A 16,355-nucleotide genomic window follows, 5' to 3' on the forward strand; every position below is an offset into this window, starting at 1 on the left:
ATTGTTCGCTGTTGCTTTGCATTCCAACATTGAATTGCCTGTACTAAAATTTGATAAGTATCTTCTGGAATTATATTTTCTGAAATATTAATTTTCATTTTCTTCTTATCCTGAATTAAGTTTTTCATATTTATTTTATGGATCTTACATATGTTATATCTTATATGTTCGTTTATTATAGAGATTTCTCGCTTAAATTAAACCAATTTTTCTGACTTTTTTTTGAAGACTTCAATATTTTTTTTTATTAGAAAGACAACTTACGCGTGGGAATGCATTTCCTAAAATTGACATATATATATATATATAAATATATGCGTAAGCAAATACAGGTTACAGTTATTAAAAATAACGGGATTTTTATGTTTAAAGAACTTTCACTTTGACAAGTGCTTGTTCCTATTTAAAGGTTAGACCGGGGAAAGTTAGTAGCAGAGATAAATTGACAACGTGCGTCTATGTTTAGAGCTTTTTTTTTCAAAAAAGTGCCAGAAATAACGCGGATTCTTCTAAACTGACCGTTTCATCTTTCACTGTAGTTATGTAAGGATTCGCGCATCAGAGATATTGGGATTCGTATTTTTGAACAAAAACATAACTTTAGGCATCCATTGCTATTTTATTTTATGAAGAAAATAGTAGGCTGTATGAAATAAAAAAATTGTAAAAATTTTAGTCAGAATTGCCGTTTTTAAGAAACAAGTGGTCTGAAAAACGGCCAATCGTTATTTGATTTTAAAAACCATTGGAGGGTTTTTTTGTTACTTAAAAAAAAGCTTAAAGTAGTTTTAAATTTTAAGCTTAAAGTTTGCAACAGAATAATTGGCAAATAACATTTTATAAGTTTTAGATAAAATTTTGTTTATAAATTAGTAAAAAAAAAAATTCTTTGAATTTTGCACTTAATAATCATTTTAACAGTTTACAACTTACCCCTGTGTGGGGTAAGTTGGAGTAAGTTTTTTTTTGATGAATGTGACTTCAAGACTCATTTTCAACTCTTCAAGATTACATATATATTTATAAAAAAAAAGTGCCATTAGGGCTACGGAGTTCAAAGAGTAAAAGCAGATGGAACTAGCCCTAGTCTCTCCATACAATATTAAACACATAAGATACAACAAAACGTGTTTAAAAATACATAGGCTTTAGATTTAATTATTTTTTAAACTCAATATAAGATACCCAGTTTAAAAATACAAGATACGCGGTTAAAAAACTTTACCAAGGTGTTAAATTTCATTTTATTCTCTAAAACTTTTTTTAATAAATTAAATAATCAACAAAAAAAATAAAAACAAAGGTTTTTTTAAAGTTCTAGATATATTCCAGGTTTAAAAAACACTTCCAGGGGATTAAAGCAGTAGTGACCGTCTTGCCAAGATATTTAACAAATTAAGTTTAAAGGTACAGACCAAAGAAGAGGTTTGAATCTGAGCTTGGTTAAATGTATTTAAATAATTACTCATAATAAATGAATAAAATCGTTTCACTAATGAAAGAAATATTTGTGACCGTTAGTAAATAAGTTGCAATTAACCCTTTTAATCAGATTTACAATAAAATATAATCAAAGTAAATACTATTTAAACATTTCAATAGAAGTATAAAGAACATAAAAAAATTTATTACACAGACAGCGTCAGCAATTAATAAAAATAACTTTTGAGATTAATCTAATAAATATAAAATACGAACAAATTGTAAAAACATTACGTCATATTAAATATACGAAAATAAGCCAGCTCAAAATCAGTACAATAAAAATTAAGCCCCCAAAAATATTTTAAAGTTATTAAAAAAATATATATGAAAATCATGTTATAAAAATAGAATAAAAAATATTAATCAAAAACCTATCAATAAATAAAATGTTCATCAAAAATATTCTTTGAAATAAAACTGCAGTAGCTTCAAAACTGGTGTCGAGTTATATTTAGGCATTAAAAAATTTAAGAACTTGAATAAATTATCGCAATGAAACTCAAAAAAGTTTATGCAATCAGCGGCGTATTTATGCCTCCCATAATAATCTTATCAAATTAAAATTTACTCGGACATTTTTTTATTGAAACAGACATTTTAAACTAATGTGGTATCGGTTTTAAAACCATCTATTTCATCTTCTTTTAATTCATCATTAAATTTTATGTTATGAGCAATTGAATCTCCTGAACTTAGAGAACGAGATGGAAAAAAACGAGGCTCAGGAGAAAAGCGATCATCAATACGTCTACTATTCAATGGATAACCTCTATCGTTATTTACTTGTGGGTATTTTAGATTGGGTTGAGAATTATCAACATAAATTCGGTTATTGTATGGGGGAGTATAAGCATGTGAAGAAGGTGTGATATTTGAATTAGTTGATCGATCGCTCCATCTATATGGTTTAGGCAATATAGGTGGTTTTACAGGATAACCCATTTCAGAAGCCAACTCATCTTCATCAGCCTGAGATGGAGTGTATGCCGGTGGAGCCGAATTAAAATCATATGGGGGAGGAGCATTACTAGGATAAGATGAATCTAATCTTGAATCCAATTCCATGGCAAGCTCACGTTTAGTTTTTTCTCGTTCAAAAGCATCTTGGAAGCTCTCTTTGTCATCAGAACCACCTAGCGTAGCCCTCAAAAAACTGGATTGCCTTGTTATTGGATTTTCTGGTATTTTAGGTTGCTTCTGGATGTCAGGTTGAGATCTACTTAGTGCAGGGTCAAAAGGAGTTTTTGCAGGTCTTCGAACTTTTGGCATATCAGGTTGTTGATATATTGGACTTTCTTCAGCTAACATAGGTTCAGATCGAGCAAGCTTTTTTTGTTCTGTTAGATCTGGCCGTCCAGGACGAGCTCTTGGTCGATTTAAAACCTCTTCAGATCCTCTTCTGTGAAATAAATATACTTATCATAAAATATTATCTAGCATTATAAATTGCAAAAACACAAACGCACAAACATTTATGTATGTATGTATGTATGTATGTATGTATGTATGTATGTATGTATGTATGTATGTATGTATGTATGAATGCATGTAAGAGGGAGGGCAAGAAAAAGTACAACTGGGGTAAAAGTAAAAAAAAAAAAAAACCTAGTAATTTAGTAAAAAAAATGAGGTACTTCCTACATGTGCACGACTAAATTAGTAACTACTAATTAATTAAAAAGTTAAATGAATATGCTAATATTATAAATACTGTATAACCATTATTATATATAATTAAGACTGTTACTTCTCTAAAAAATCTGTTGAGGTCAATTTAGTGTTTTAAAGGATGTAATACGAAAATTTGAAATTATGATAGTTTATTAGATTTGAAATTATGATTCAAAACTTTGTATCAATTCAAGCATTATATTTTCATATCTTCGTCTAAATATCAACACCATTAACCTATATAACTCAAACAATGTTGTCACATGTAACCAAAACATTTTTGAAACAAAAGAATAAAGTAGATTTACAAGGTTTTTCTCTGTAAACACTTCATTTTAAATTTATTTTATTGAATTTACTTAAAAATAATTAATTTATAATATTAACAAATTTTTCCAAAAAGAAAATATTTTTCATCTGCTGCAGGTAAATAACGAGATTCAAGCAATTACACGTAATGGTTTTTGTTAATCTTTTAGCAAAATAGTCAAATTATTAAAAATATTTGTTCTCATGTAGTGAAAACAATTTGGGCATATTTTATTTGGACATTTTTTAACTTGATGTCGACCTTATTACTTTGTTACTATTATGTTATTTTTTAACTATTATTTTTACCAATATTTTCTTAATACTTTCAAATTTTAATCTAAGTTTTTTTGGTAGTGGGTTTTTTTAGTGCTACCAAAAAAATTGTCATCGTATATTGTCAAGTATATTGTAAATAATGTAGTAGAAACAACTATTATAAACAATTAATAATAAAATTGAAAATAATTACAAACATAATTACTATATTTTTTGGATTTTATTAAACATAAAAATTACCGATTTTTTCCTTTTGATAAATTGCCATCAGATCTCTTGTTAAATTCTGATAAAATTTCTTTTTTTGTTTTCTTATCCATAGAGTCACTCCAGTTTTTATGATTTGGATCATTAGAGTAATGGTTAGCAATTGATGTTGGATCAGTAGATTGCTGTTGTGAATCACTATCACTGTCATGAGATTTTCTAACAGATTTTGCGATACTATTTGTTGATGACCTTAATGTATCACTAAAAATGATTGCATGCAATATTTTATATTATGGGATAAAATATGTGGAATATATTTATGGTAATAATATGTGAAATAAAATAACAATAGAAATATACAAAGTAAAGATAAAATTAAAGATATGTAACATATTATTAAAAAAAAATCCATTTCCTAACTAGTAAAACTTGTAACATAGATAAACAACTTATGTATGCAGTTTGTTATGTAACAGTGAAAATTTAACAATATTGTTTCTATGTTTTATGGTAAAACCTTTGTATTTAATTTTTTTGCTGACCTGATGCTGACCTCAAGCAGATTAAGGTCGGCAAATTATTGCAGACCTCATTTTTTCTGATTCCGAGGGCTGTAAATTAAGTAGTTCACGACTTGAATTCCCTCTATGCCTCTGGAAGTACCGCACTCAACCTGTTTTTCCATTAAAAAAGTGTTTCAGAGTTTAGGGTTATAAGAGTTGCAAAAAATTTTTAAAAAAAAAAAAAATAAATTGTGTAGCCTCCTGAAGAGTCTTGGGGAAGTGAACCATGAGGAAGCGAATCATGGGGAAGCAAATCTTGGGGAAGCTAATTAAGAACACCCAGTTCAATGAACTTCACTAGATAATCATCTTTTAAATTTTTAAAACCACTATTAAATCATTTACACTGTTATTAAAACACTTACAATTTATAAATAACTATATATGAAAAATTAATAAAATTATGGATTTAAAATCAGTTTATTTGTTTTTAATGATAAAAGACAAAAATTAAATAGTTTTATTCACAACTTATTGATTTATTCAAACTTATTGATGGTGAAGACTTCATCGAAAAACAAAATAAAAAAAAATTTGAATACTTTTTCTGAGTAGCTTAACTTAATAGTTTTTAGTTAATGTTCATCAGCAACTGAAACCACCATGCTGTAGCAGAAGTGAGATCCTTTTCAAGCTCAAATGCCCTCTCCAAGCAATCAGAGAGTATTGGCTTCTTATCAAGACAAAAATAAACGGTAGTATCACCAGCAAATAATGCTATCTTAGATGTGAGAATTTCTGTAATGTAGATTAAAAAAGTATAGGGCCATAGATAGAACCCTAAGTAGTAGATAGAACCTAAAGGAACCACTGAAGTTACAGAAAATAAAAAAGAGTGCTGACTATTGAGGTTAACTTTTACTACACTTAGTAAAAGTTAACCTCAATAGTCTTTATACTACAATTGGTAAGGAAGGATTCAATATTCTTAAAATAATTACCTGATACACCTTAAGAAGAGAGCTTATGGAGAAGACCAGGATGCCAAACTTTATCAAAAGCTATAGAAAATATGAGAATAATAGTCCTATCCTCTCTACATCTATCTAATACACAATAAAACCTATCAGTTATTACTGTTTACAAATTAGCAGTAGAACGAGAAGATCGGACCAAAAGTTGTAGAAGAGTCTAAGCAGGAGATCACTTTAGATACAAAAGCTGGAGTGATACGAATGTCAACCTGTTTGTTGGCTATCAGGTAGGATGTGGTTAGTGGAATCAAGAGATGAGATTAATGAAAAGTTTTTAGCAAACTTTTAGCTTTTAGCTTTGCCTTTAGGTGAGGTAACAAAATCTGAACAATGCAAGAGAGGTGGAATAACAAATTTAACCTTATTATAGACACAGTAAAAGATTCTTCAGAAGTCTCATATGAAATACAAGATTTCGTGACATGAGAATAGTGGGCTTTGGCGATAGACAAAACCTTTTTACAATGGCTTCTAATGATAGTAAACAGACTTCTGTTTTCTGGAGAATTGTTTTGGCAAAATAGCAGCTGCACAACAAGAGGAAAACCACGGAGAAGAACGAGGCTTGACTTAGAATCATTGAGAGGGAATAAAAGATTCCATGCCAGCCTGAATCCAAGAAGTTACATAAGAAACACATTTGTCAGCAGGAAGATGAAAGATTTCTACCCAAAGGCCATTACAAAGATAATCACAGAAAGAGTCTCAGTCAGTTTTAAGAGATATGATGATAGTATATATAGATATAGATTGTAAGTGATATGATGATAGTATATACAGATAGATTTAATGAGAGAAAATGGTTGTGTTTTAAAGACCCCATAATTAATTTTTCAAAAACTCTACATGATATTAATGAAAGAAGTTGGTAGTTTCATACATTAAGTTTAGATTCTTTTAACTGATTGTTTCCTCTCTCTCTCTCTCTCTCTCTCTCTCTCTCTCTCTCTCTCTCTCTCTCTCTCTCTCTCTCTCTATCTCTCTCTCTCTCTCTCTCTCTCTCTCTCTCTCTCTCTCTCTCTCTCTCTCTCTCTCTCTCTCTCTCTCTCTATATATATATATATATATATATATATATATATATATATTTAATATTAATATGTGTATGTATATGTTTTTTTTTTGTTTTTTTGTTATTCGCCTCCGAGAAGGCCGAGAAGGCCACTACAGATGAGGAGGCTACTTAATAGTGGTTATAACCCTCTCTCAACTCTATAACTCCGAAACACGAACCTTGACAAACAAGGCCGCTGCGCAGAGAAACAAGTTGAGCACGGTACTACCAGGGACATGGTGAGGATCGAACTCGGAACCTCTCGCTTATGAAGCGAGCTCTTCTAACAACTTCAATGAACTTTTGATTGCTGGGAAATTTCACCATTCCATTTAATGTTAAGATTAAATGAGACAAAAAATAGCAACCAAATTCTACATTTTTTAAAACAGATAACAACATATTCAACTCAAATAATCTAATGACTAAATTAAATTTTATCAGTATAAACCACTGTCATTTTTATTTAACATGTAAACTTTCCAACATATTTATTAAATATTATATATATATATATATATATATATATATATATATATATATATATATATATATATATATATATATATATATAATATATTATAATAATAATATTATTATTATTACATATTATAAAAACTGTTTCATAATCAGTTTTTTAACGTTTGCTTGTCTTGCATGATCTTTCAAATTTTAAAGATCTTAAAAAATACATTATGAAAATTCAAATTTTAAAGATCTTAAAAAATATATTGTAACTTGTGATGCAAATAAATCTTTAAACTTGACATCTTTAACTTGACATTTCATTATATTTACATATATTTACATTTGTTATAAGCATAATTGAACCTGGTGTTACTTTCTTCACTACTAAATCAATTTTCAATACCTAAGTTCTAAGTTAAAGCATATAGATCACTTTATGTTTTAACTTAAAATTAGTTTCTATTAGGAGTTGGTTTTGTTGCTAAAGATTATTAAATTTAAAATTTATAATAATTATAATAATTATAAAAACTTATGATAACTTATATGAAGCAGTCAGTTCCGTAACTGATTGAAACGCCACTATTCAGTGGATCTAAAAATCTTTGTGAGTCTTATTTGTATAAATAAAGTTTACAACCCACACTATATTATGACACACTATATTACAGAAATCTCCTGTAATCATAAAACTATTCAACTCTGTCTAACTTATGGTTTCACTTTATTCAGACCTTAAATCAATTCAAACTTTTAGAAAAATGTTTTATGTTCTTAAATATTTGATCCAAATTTTAAATATTTTGTGGCACAAGGAATATCTAAAAATAATATGAGTTAATTAACATTATTTTTGTTTACTTTCAAAAAGAATAAGCTTTTAGATTTAATAAAGATAAGCTTTTATTAAATAAGTTTCATTTGTTACTAACTATATAAAATAAAAATTTTATTACAATGATTCCATGTGTTTTGTTTGAAAAAAATAATTTGATCACTACTGTTACTTGATGGCAATAGTCTTTTTAAAAATGCAACTGGATTTCTTAGTGCTACTTGTTTTTGCAGTTATGATTTAATAATTACTGTTACTTGTATATTTTGTTTTTCTTTTAGAAGACTTTTTTAGAAGAAAACTCTGATTAATAAAAAACTAAACTAGGTTTATTTTATTTTTGTTCTCTTCTCTCTCTATATAAATAATTTAAAAAATCATTAATGTGGACAGTTATATCTGATCGTGGTATGTCAGAGCCATTGTTTTATGGTTCCAAGGCTGTAGCAATTAACACATCAATCAATATTAATAAATGGTTAGAAAACAGGTTTCTTCTGCTCATTCACAAGTCTCATGAACAATTTTTTTGGCCAGATTTAGCAAGTTCTCATTATTTTAAAGTCTCTCTGAATTGTATTGACGAATATGTCAATTGTGTTGACAAAGAATCCAAACACCTAAATGTACCTCAAGCACAACCAATTGTAAACTTCTGGGGACATAGCCACAAAAGGTTTATAAGGGAGATTGATAAGCTTCAATCTAAAAGCTAAGTAAATTTTTTATTCATCATACAACACAAAAAAAATATGAATCTTTCTATGAAGCATTTCATAGAAAGTTTTCTCTCTTCTAACAACTTCAATGAACTTTTGATTGCTGGGAAATTTCATCATTCCATTTAATGTTAAGATTAAATGAGACAAAAAATAGCAACCAAATTCTACATTTTTTAAAACAGATAACAACATATTCAACTCAAATAATCTAACGACTAAATTAAATTTTATCAGTATAAACCACTGTCATTTTTATTTAACATGTAAACTTTCCAACATGTTACAAAAATCTCAAAGAACTATCTACGCTCAATTTATTGTTTACTAAATTGCAGTAATGAGTATCTGAGATATTGCAAGGAACAACCCCTGGCAGCATCATGCATGAACATTTAAGTATTATATGGGAATATACAACTCAAAACAACTCAACCATTTAACATATCTCTAACCACCATCACAAATATGCTTAAATTGATTTTAGTAATTGCTAAAAGCTAATTTTATTTGCAAAAACTCATTCAAAATAAACATTGTGGATGGTATAAATTTCGTAGCAACTAAGATGTCTAACCTAACACCAAACATCATAAACAAGAGAAAAAAGACCTAAAATTATGCAAAAGATTACTTAAGCAAATGTAATTTGAATTTTTGGTTAATAAAACAAACTTTCTTTCGTATGTTAAATTATAACAAAAATCAAATTCAAGATCATTGTAAGACAAATATCACTAAATAAGAACAAAAACGGTTTTTAAATAACCTCTATGCTTTTTTTTTTAAAAAAACTTGAAGATAGCAAAGATACAATAAAATTTTTTTTCATCTGATAATAAACACTGTAAACAATACCTAATAATTAATAAAAAATTATTATTCATGTTAAATTATAACAAAAATCAAATTCAAGCTCATTGTAAGACAAATATCACTAAATAAGAACAAAAACGGTTTTTAAATAACCTCTATGCTTTTTTTTTTTAAAAACTTGAAGATAGCAAAGATACAATAAAAATTTTTTTTCATCTGATAATAAACACCGTAAACAATACCTAATAATTAATAAAAAATTATTATTCATAGGTAAAATCAGCATCAACATTCATACATTTTATACAACAGTTCATACATTCATTACAACAGTACCATATCATTTTGTGCACCGTTAAAAATAATCTTCATGAAAAGCTTTAATTCAAGTTCAGTTTAAACCGAGTTAACAAGCTAATGGGAAGTATAATTTTAATTATAATTCCATAATGGAACATCTAATAACTAATAATTTTACCACTAGCAACAACATGGTTCCAAAATGAATTTTTGAAACTAAATTGTGAGAGTGTCAAGATTTCGGTAATGCAGTGTTAGATAATAAACTTCAAGCCATCATTTAACTCAATGGTTTTATGAAAGCATCTAACACTGTATCGAATTTTTATTGGTTTTAACAATAAATTTGCTACATAGATAAAATCATTCTTGGTTATAGACACCAACGAGTAGTACTTAAAACCAGTCAGAATAATATATTATAGGTGAAGTACTACAAGGATCAGTACTTGAACTGCTTCTATTCTCAATGTTATAAACTACCATCTTTGTTAACTTTTTTATGTAATAAAAATCTGCACTGATGGCACTAAAACTCTTGCAGAGCAGGACAAAAAGAAGATACAGAGAACAGAATCAGAAAACAATGTATAAATTTCTTATACCAATTAAAACAGTCAAACTATTTGAGAGTATTATTACTTATTAAGAGCGTACCATTACCTAGTAGTACTACCTAGTAGTCTATAATAACAATTATTCAACTAGTACACAAAAAAATATTTATAAATACAATTTACCCTTTTTTTGAAGATGGTGCCAAAGTACTTGGTGAGCGCAAAAGCCTTTCATTGCTTTCATCATTTTGAAGTAAAGACATCTCAAAACTGCTTATCTTCTGACCAGGTTTAGTTGTTACTAAAGATAAAATATGTTCTTTTGTATTTTATTATTATTTTTTTATTATTATCATTTTTTAAACAACTTTGCTTCCAACAAGGCTGCAAGCAACCACTAATTAAAGTTGGAAGTTACTGGAAGAGAAAAGGTGAAGATTGTAGAGCAAGATAACAATTGACGGACAACTTAAAGGATTGCAAATTATATGAATCAGGAAAGCAAGATAAAGGAAGTGAATTCCAAAGAACTGATGTTCGAGGAAAAAAACTAGATGAATAAGCGTTTTTGGAGCACTTAGAAACAGTCACAAAAAAAGGATGAGACTTAATTGAATGACCAGTAACACGAGAATGAATTTTAGTAGATGGCACAAGAGACGCTAGCTCTTTAGAGCAGTACCCATTATAGTATTTGTAGAAAAGAGAAAGAGAAGCAACATTACGACGATGTGATAATGGTTGGAGGTTGGCTGCAAGAGCAGGTCCAACTATGTTTACAATACATTTTTGCACCTTGTCTAAAAGAAAAAAGGCATCATTAGAAGATTCGCCCCAAATATGGCAACAGTATTCCATACAAGGTACATATACATAACAGTATTCCACACAGATATGGCAATACATAATAGAATACATAACAGTATTCCATACAGATATGGCAACGGTATTCAATACATTTGAATAAGATATCTCAGGCTAAATACTTTTATTGGTTAAAATGATAGAGACACTACTATTTATCTAGCTATAAAACTTTTTTGCCATGAACCAATGACAGAAACTATGCAAGCCATTTTTTTTTTTGTGCCAGGTTTAGGATTCGAGAGCTTTTTCTTTAATTTTTGTTATTTCTATTGTCAAGTTGGTTCCTGATGGTAAGCAGGTAGATTGTTTAGTCAAGATGGTTTATCCTGCAAAACTTTTGCAAATTTATTGTAGATTTTTGAGGAAATAGATAGTGGCATATTTAATGGAGTAAAAGATTCGATCTTCAAGTTTTTTTTCCTTGAACTAAAGTTATTACCTGACTGAAAAAAAAAAAAAGTTTGTTTATATGTTTATTGATCTTTTCTGTTATGTGTTTACGTGCTTACTACTGGTTACAAGCAAATGTTCTCTTCTTAGTTCTTGACCAAGATTAATTAAGTAATTGAAAAGAGATAAAAGTTGTAATTCAAAAACATAAGATATAATTGGAATTTTGCAAATTCTAATATAGAAAAATAAAACATTTAATTATTTAAAGATACTAACTCTAAAGTCCTGAAAAACTCTAATACTTTTAATCGAATTACATATTTAATGAAATTAAAAAACGCTATGACATCATACTAAAATAACCATCTGTGAAATCTTCAGTACATTCAAACTCTTTTTGCAGACACTAACACAGTTTACACACACACACACACACACACACACACACACACACACACACACACACACACACACACACACACACACACACACACAAACAACTGAATTCATAATCCACAAAAAATCAAGGGAAAGTGATAGAAAGTGATAGAAAAATGCTTAAAAAAAAAGAGTTAAAATAAAATTAAATAGTTTAAAAAAATTTATATATGAGTTTTATATATCAAATGCTTTTATTTAAATAAAATTATATTGAACTTTTACGTACTATATATTTTTTTGTTTTTGAAATGATAACAGCAGCAAATTGTAATAAGCAGTATTACAAGTAACAAAGAAATAGCAACAACAAATATAAACCAAATTTCTCTGTAAAATGGTTTTTCCAAACCACTGCTTTTAACTAGAAACAAAATTTTTTGTATAAAATATATTTTAGAAAATAATAATTATATTAATAAAAAAAATCATCACTATCATAATAATGTCTATATTATTAAAGACACTTTGATAGAAAAATAAGCTGCCACAGAAATTACCTGGTGTAATAGGTTTTGATGGATTACTATAAGGTGATGTCCCTAATGCAGTAGTAGATCTTACACGAAACCTGTATGCTTTTTCTTGTTTTAAACCAATTATAGTATAGACTACAGCTGTTCCATCATAACGTAATTGATCAGGCGTAACAGTTTTAAAGTCAGTCCATAAGCCATTTTCTAAATAAAATGAATAATTAAGAAGTCTAAGAAGATTTTTGAGGTACTAGTTAATAGATAGTTAATAAGATAATAAAATCTCTCTGTCAAAAATAAATAAAAAATAAACAAAAAAAAAACTAAAAAATATATAAAATTTTATCATTTAACAATTTATTAAATGATAAAATGCTTTTTCAATGTATCATGTGCTTTTTTAATAATAAATTTATTATTTACTTTTTCAGCCCTCAGAATTAGGGCTGACATTTGGCAATGCCGACCTAGAAGTGTTTGAAGTTGGAAAAAAATTGCCAACCTCATTTCTATGTTTTATGGTTAAACATTTCAAACTAATTTTTTTTGCCAACCTGATGCCAATATCTATAAGATTAAGATCAGCAAATTATTGTCAACATTTTTTTTTAATTCCTAGGGCTGCTTTTTCAATAATAAATGTATTTTGTGCTTTTTTTAATAGTAAATGAATCATCTTTTTTAATGATAAATGTGTTTTGTCTTTTTCAATGATGAATGTGTTATTTGCTTTATCAATAATAAATTTGCTTTATTAATGAATAATTTTTTAAAATGATGAATTTTCTTTAATTTTTATTTGTTTTACAAAGAGATTTATTTACACTTAATAAGTGTAGGAATATTCCTCCTAACTACTATTTCAACCTCCTAACTACTATTTCAACCTAGGGAACATAAACATAACTAAAATCATTTTGCAATTTAAAAATAAAATTGTGGCAGGCAAAAATTGAAAGTTTATAAAATGCATTTTTTTTAAAAAAGCAATACTTTGTAAAAGTCCTCATTTGACACCTTTATAATAAATGTTAAATTTAAAAACTAAAAAAATTCTAGACTTACAAGGTTAGCTTTTTATTTTTTAATTATCAAGTAATAATGAATATTTATGTAATTTTTTAAGTAAATGTTGTAAATTTATAAAAAATAATGAAAAAATTGTAAAATATATCAAGTAAAAATAATAAATTATGTTTAAAATAAAGTTAAAATCTTTTTAGTAGTAGTAAGAAATAAAACTATACAGGCATTTAAGTTAAGTAGGTTTATTTACACACAAAAAGAAAGAATTTACACACACACAAAAAGAAAGAAAATAAATAAAGTCATTTTATACTACATAAAAAAACTATATATGGAAATTAAACTTTTATATATAAACAAGGCACAGCTTTTTATTCCTAAAAATTAACTTAACTGATTGTGATTTTTTATGCATTTAGTAGAATTAGTCACAACTTTATTTACCATTTTAACAAAATATTGTATTAACAAACCTAAGCTATATTGAAGATTAAATAGATCAGCAGGTATATTTCTAGTATCTCCTTCTTGCCATTGAATTATAAGCACACCAGGTTGATTTTTATAAACTTCTGGGGCATCAGGAGGACCAGGCGCAAGAGGTGGATCTATTTAATTAAAATCAGATTAAAAAAGTAAAAATAACATTTTATATTTTTTGATAATATTGACTTTTTTTAAATTTTATATTTTTTGATTTTCAATTACAAGTAAGAATTGAAAAGAAGAATCAAAGCATATTGATTGGACAAAGAAAGTTAACAGTAAAAAATTGACAAAGAACTAACACTTACTCAGTATTTCTTTTGTGTTAAATTCAATTATAGCATTAAGACCATAACCGACTTCAGTTCTAGCCGATAAGGACAAAAGATAAGATGTTAGAGACCTCAAATTTGAGATGCGAATACGTCGAGTGTGTTTATCATAATCTACTGTTGCAAAAAATCCTCCATTTTTCTCCTTGTATTGAACTCTATAGCCAAGCACTTGACCATTTGGTTCACACGGTGCAGCAAAATCAACATCAATCAAAGTTGTATAAACTCTTTGGGACAATAAATAAGGTGGCCCAGGAACTAAAAATTATTAAGATATATATATATATATATATAATATATATATATATATATATATATATATATATATATATATATATATATATATATAATAATAATAATAATAATAAAAATAAATAAGGTGGCCTGACTTTCAAATAAAAAGTAAAAAATTTTAATTTAAAAGACGTAAACAAAATGTAAGTAATTAAAGAATGTATAATAAATAATATAATATATAGTTTATACAATAAATACAATAAATAAATTTATTAATAAACAAACAAAAAAAAGCTTCACAAAAAATAACAAAATATTTTGTATTTTCATACATCATTCATAATCATCATTAAGAAACTTCTTTATCATTACATTACCTAATAAGTAATGGTCATGTAGTGAAACACGCCTGTTAAACTTTATAATTAAATTTGTTTTTAGTTGCAAACATAGTTATGATGCTAAAAGTAGTTGTTGCTATGACATTCGTTTGTCTACAGCTACTCATTATATTTGTTGTTTAAACAATAACAAGTTGTCCAAAAGAATAATTTATAATTTCCATAGTAAAATACAGCATTTTTAATATCCTTCAGAAGTAACAATTGCAAAAAAAAAAAAAAAAAAAAAAAAAAAAAATAGAACATTATTTATTGGTAACTTATTTTTTAGGCCAATCCAATCCAAAAGAATGTCAAATACAAACAGAAAAAAATTTAACACTTCTTGGAAGATTAAGTTTTATTTAGTTACAAATTATGAATCTTGCATAATGTACATACAATCATAGAAAGAAGACCAGGGTGTTAGCTAGCCCAATGGCGCCGCGTATAACGCTGAATTCCCAATGGGTTTAAAATTCCCAAAATTCAATGACCCTTTTTTTTTTTAGAGGTAAAAGGAAAATTTCAATGAAAATTCCGAATATTTTGGGAAACAATAACGATAAAAATTCCCAATATCACAAAAACGCGGTATAAAATATTTTCCTGGCTAACGCCCTGAAGACATATAGCAGACAAAATCAAAGGAAAGGGAGGGGCTAGAGATTCAATGTAAAAGTATGTACTTTTATATTTAATGTACGTGGGAGAAGACTAGGGGCAGGGATTTTAAAGAAAGAAGGGGAGGATCAAATTTTAAATTTTTGGCGTACATGCACTTTATGGATGACCCCCCTGAAAAAGCTTTTAATAACTTTTTAAAATTATGAGCTAGTGGAAAACACAATTATTATTATGTTTTTATACATTAACCAAACAAAACTTACTATCAGATGGAGTAGTAAACTGAATAGAAGGACTTTTAGGTCCATCACTAAAAGAATTATAAACTCGAACTGTTATTGCATAACTCGTATATTTGCGCAAATTTTTAATCGTTACTTCATATGAGAATGGACCTGCAAGATGTGTTTGTACAGCAGGAAATTCTTGGCAGACAGCATCTAAAGATCGCTTTGACCTCTGAACAATACTTCGGCGGCGACGATTTGAGCCTATTCGAGTAGATTCAACCTAATTAAAAAATACTTTCAAAATTAAAAAAAAAAAGAATTAGTAAAAAATGTGAAAAATTGGAAAATTTGTTCTAAACTAAAACAGCATGACTGTTGTATGTTAATGTAAATGTATGTAAATAATATGTCATAACAACTTGACTAAATGACATGACTAAAACCTTCAGTCAATGTACATTCATATGTTTAGTACATTTAGTACACAAAGCTAAAAAATAAAAAAAGGCTAAAAGCATTTTAGAGCATTAAAGTTAAAGCGAAAATTTTTTTTTTTATTAAACATGTTTTTTTTTTCTAACATTAAATTCATAATTTTACTAAAATTTCTCAGAAAATAT

General features: G+C 27.5%; 1 protein-coding gene across 1 annotated transcript in view; it reads right to left on the minus strand.

The window, feature by feature from the left end:
- Window positions 1-1,434: 1,434 nt before the first annotated feature.
- LOC101235934 (protein sidekick-1) overlaps window positions 1,435-16,355 on the minus strand; it is a 101,170-nt gene continuing 86,249 nt past the window's right edge. The window contains exons 29-36 of the mRNA XM_065802679.1: window positions 15,769-16,015; window positions 14,235-14,519; window positions 13,914-14,048; window positions 12,439-12,618; window positions 12,168-12,302; window positions 10,424-10,541; window positions 3,985-4,215; window positions 1,435-2,884 (exon numbers count right to left, since the gene is read on the minus strand). Of these exons, the coding sequence (XP_065658751.1) occupies window positions 2,083-2,884; window positions 3,985-4,215; window positions 10,424-10,541; window positions 12,168-12,302; window positions 12,439-12,618; window positions 13,914-14,048; window positions 14,235-14,519; window positions 15,769-16,015 (2,133 nt within the window). The 3' untranslated portion in view covers window positions 1,435-2,082. The remainder of the gene's footprint in view (window positions 2,885-3,984; window positions 4,216-10,423; window positions 10,542-12,167; window positions 12,303-12,438; window positions 12,619-13,913; window positions 14,049-14,234; window positions 14,520-15,768; window positions 16,016-16,355) is intronic.

The sequence above is a fragment of the Hydra vulgaris genome, chromosome 08 (genome assembly GCF_038396675.1).
Source record: "Hydra vulgaris chromosome 08, alternate assembly HydraT2T_AEP".
NCBI classification, from domain to species: Eukaryota; Metazoa; Cnidaria; class Hydrozoa; order Anthoathecata; family Hydridae; genus Hydra; species Hydra vulgaris.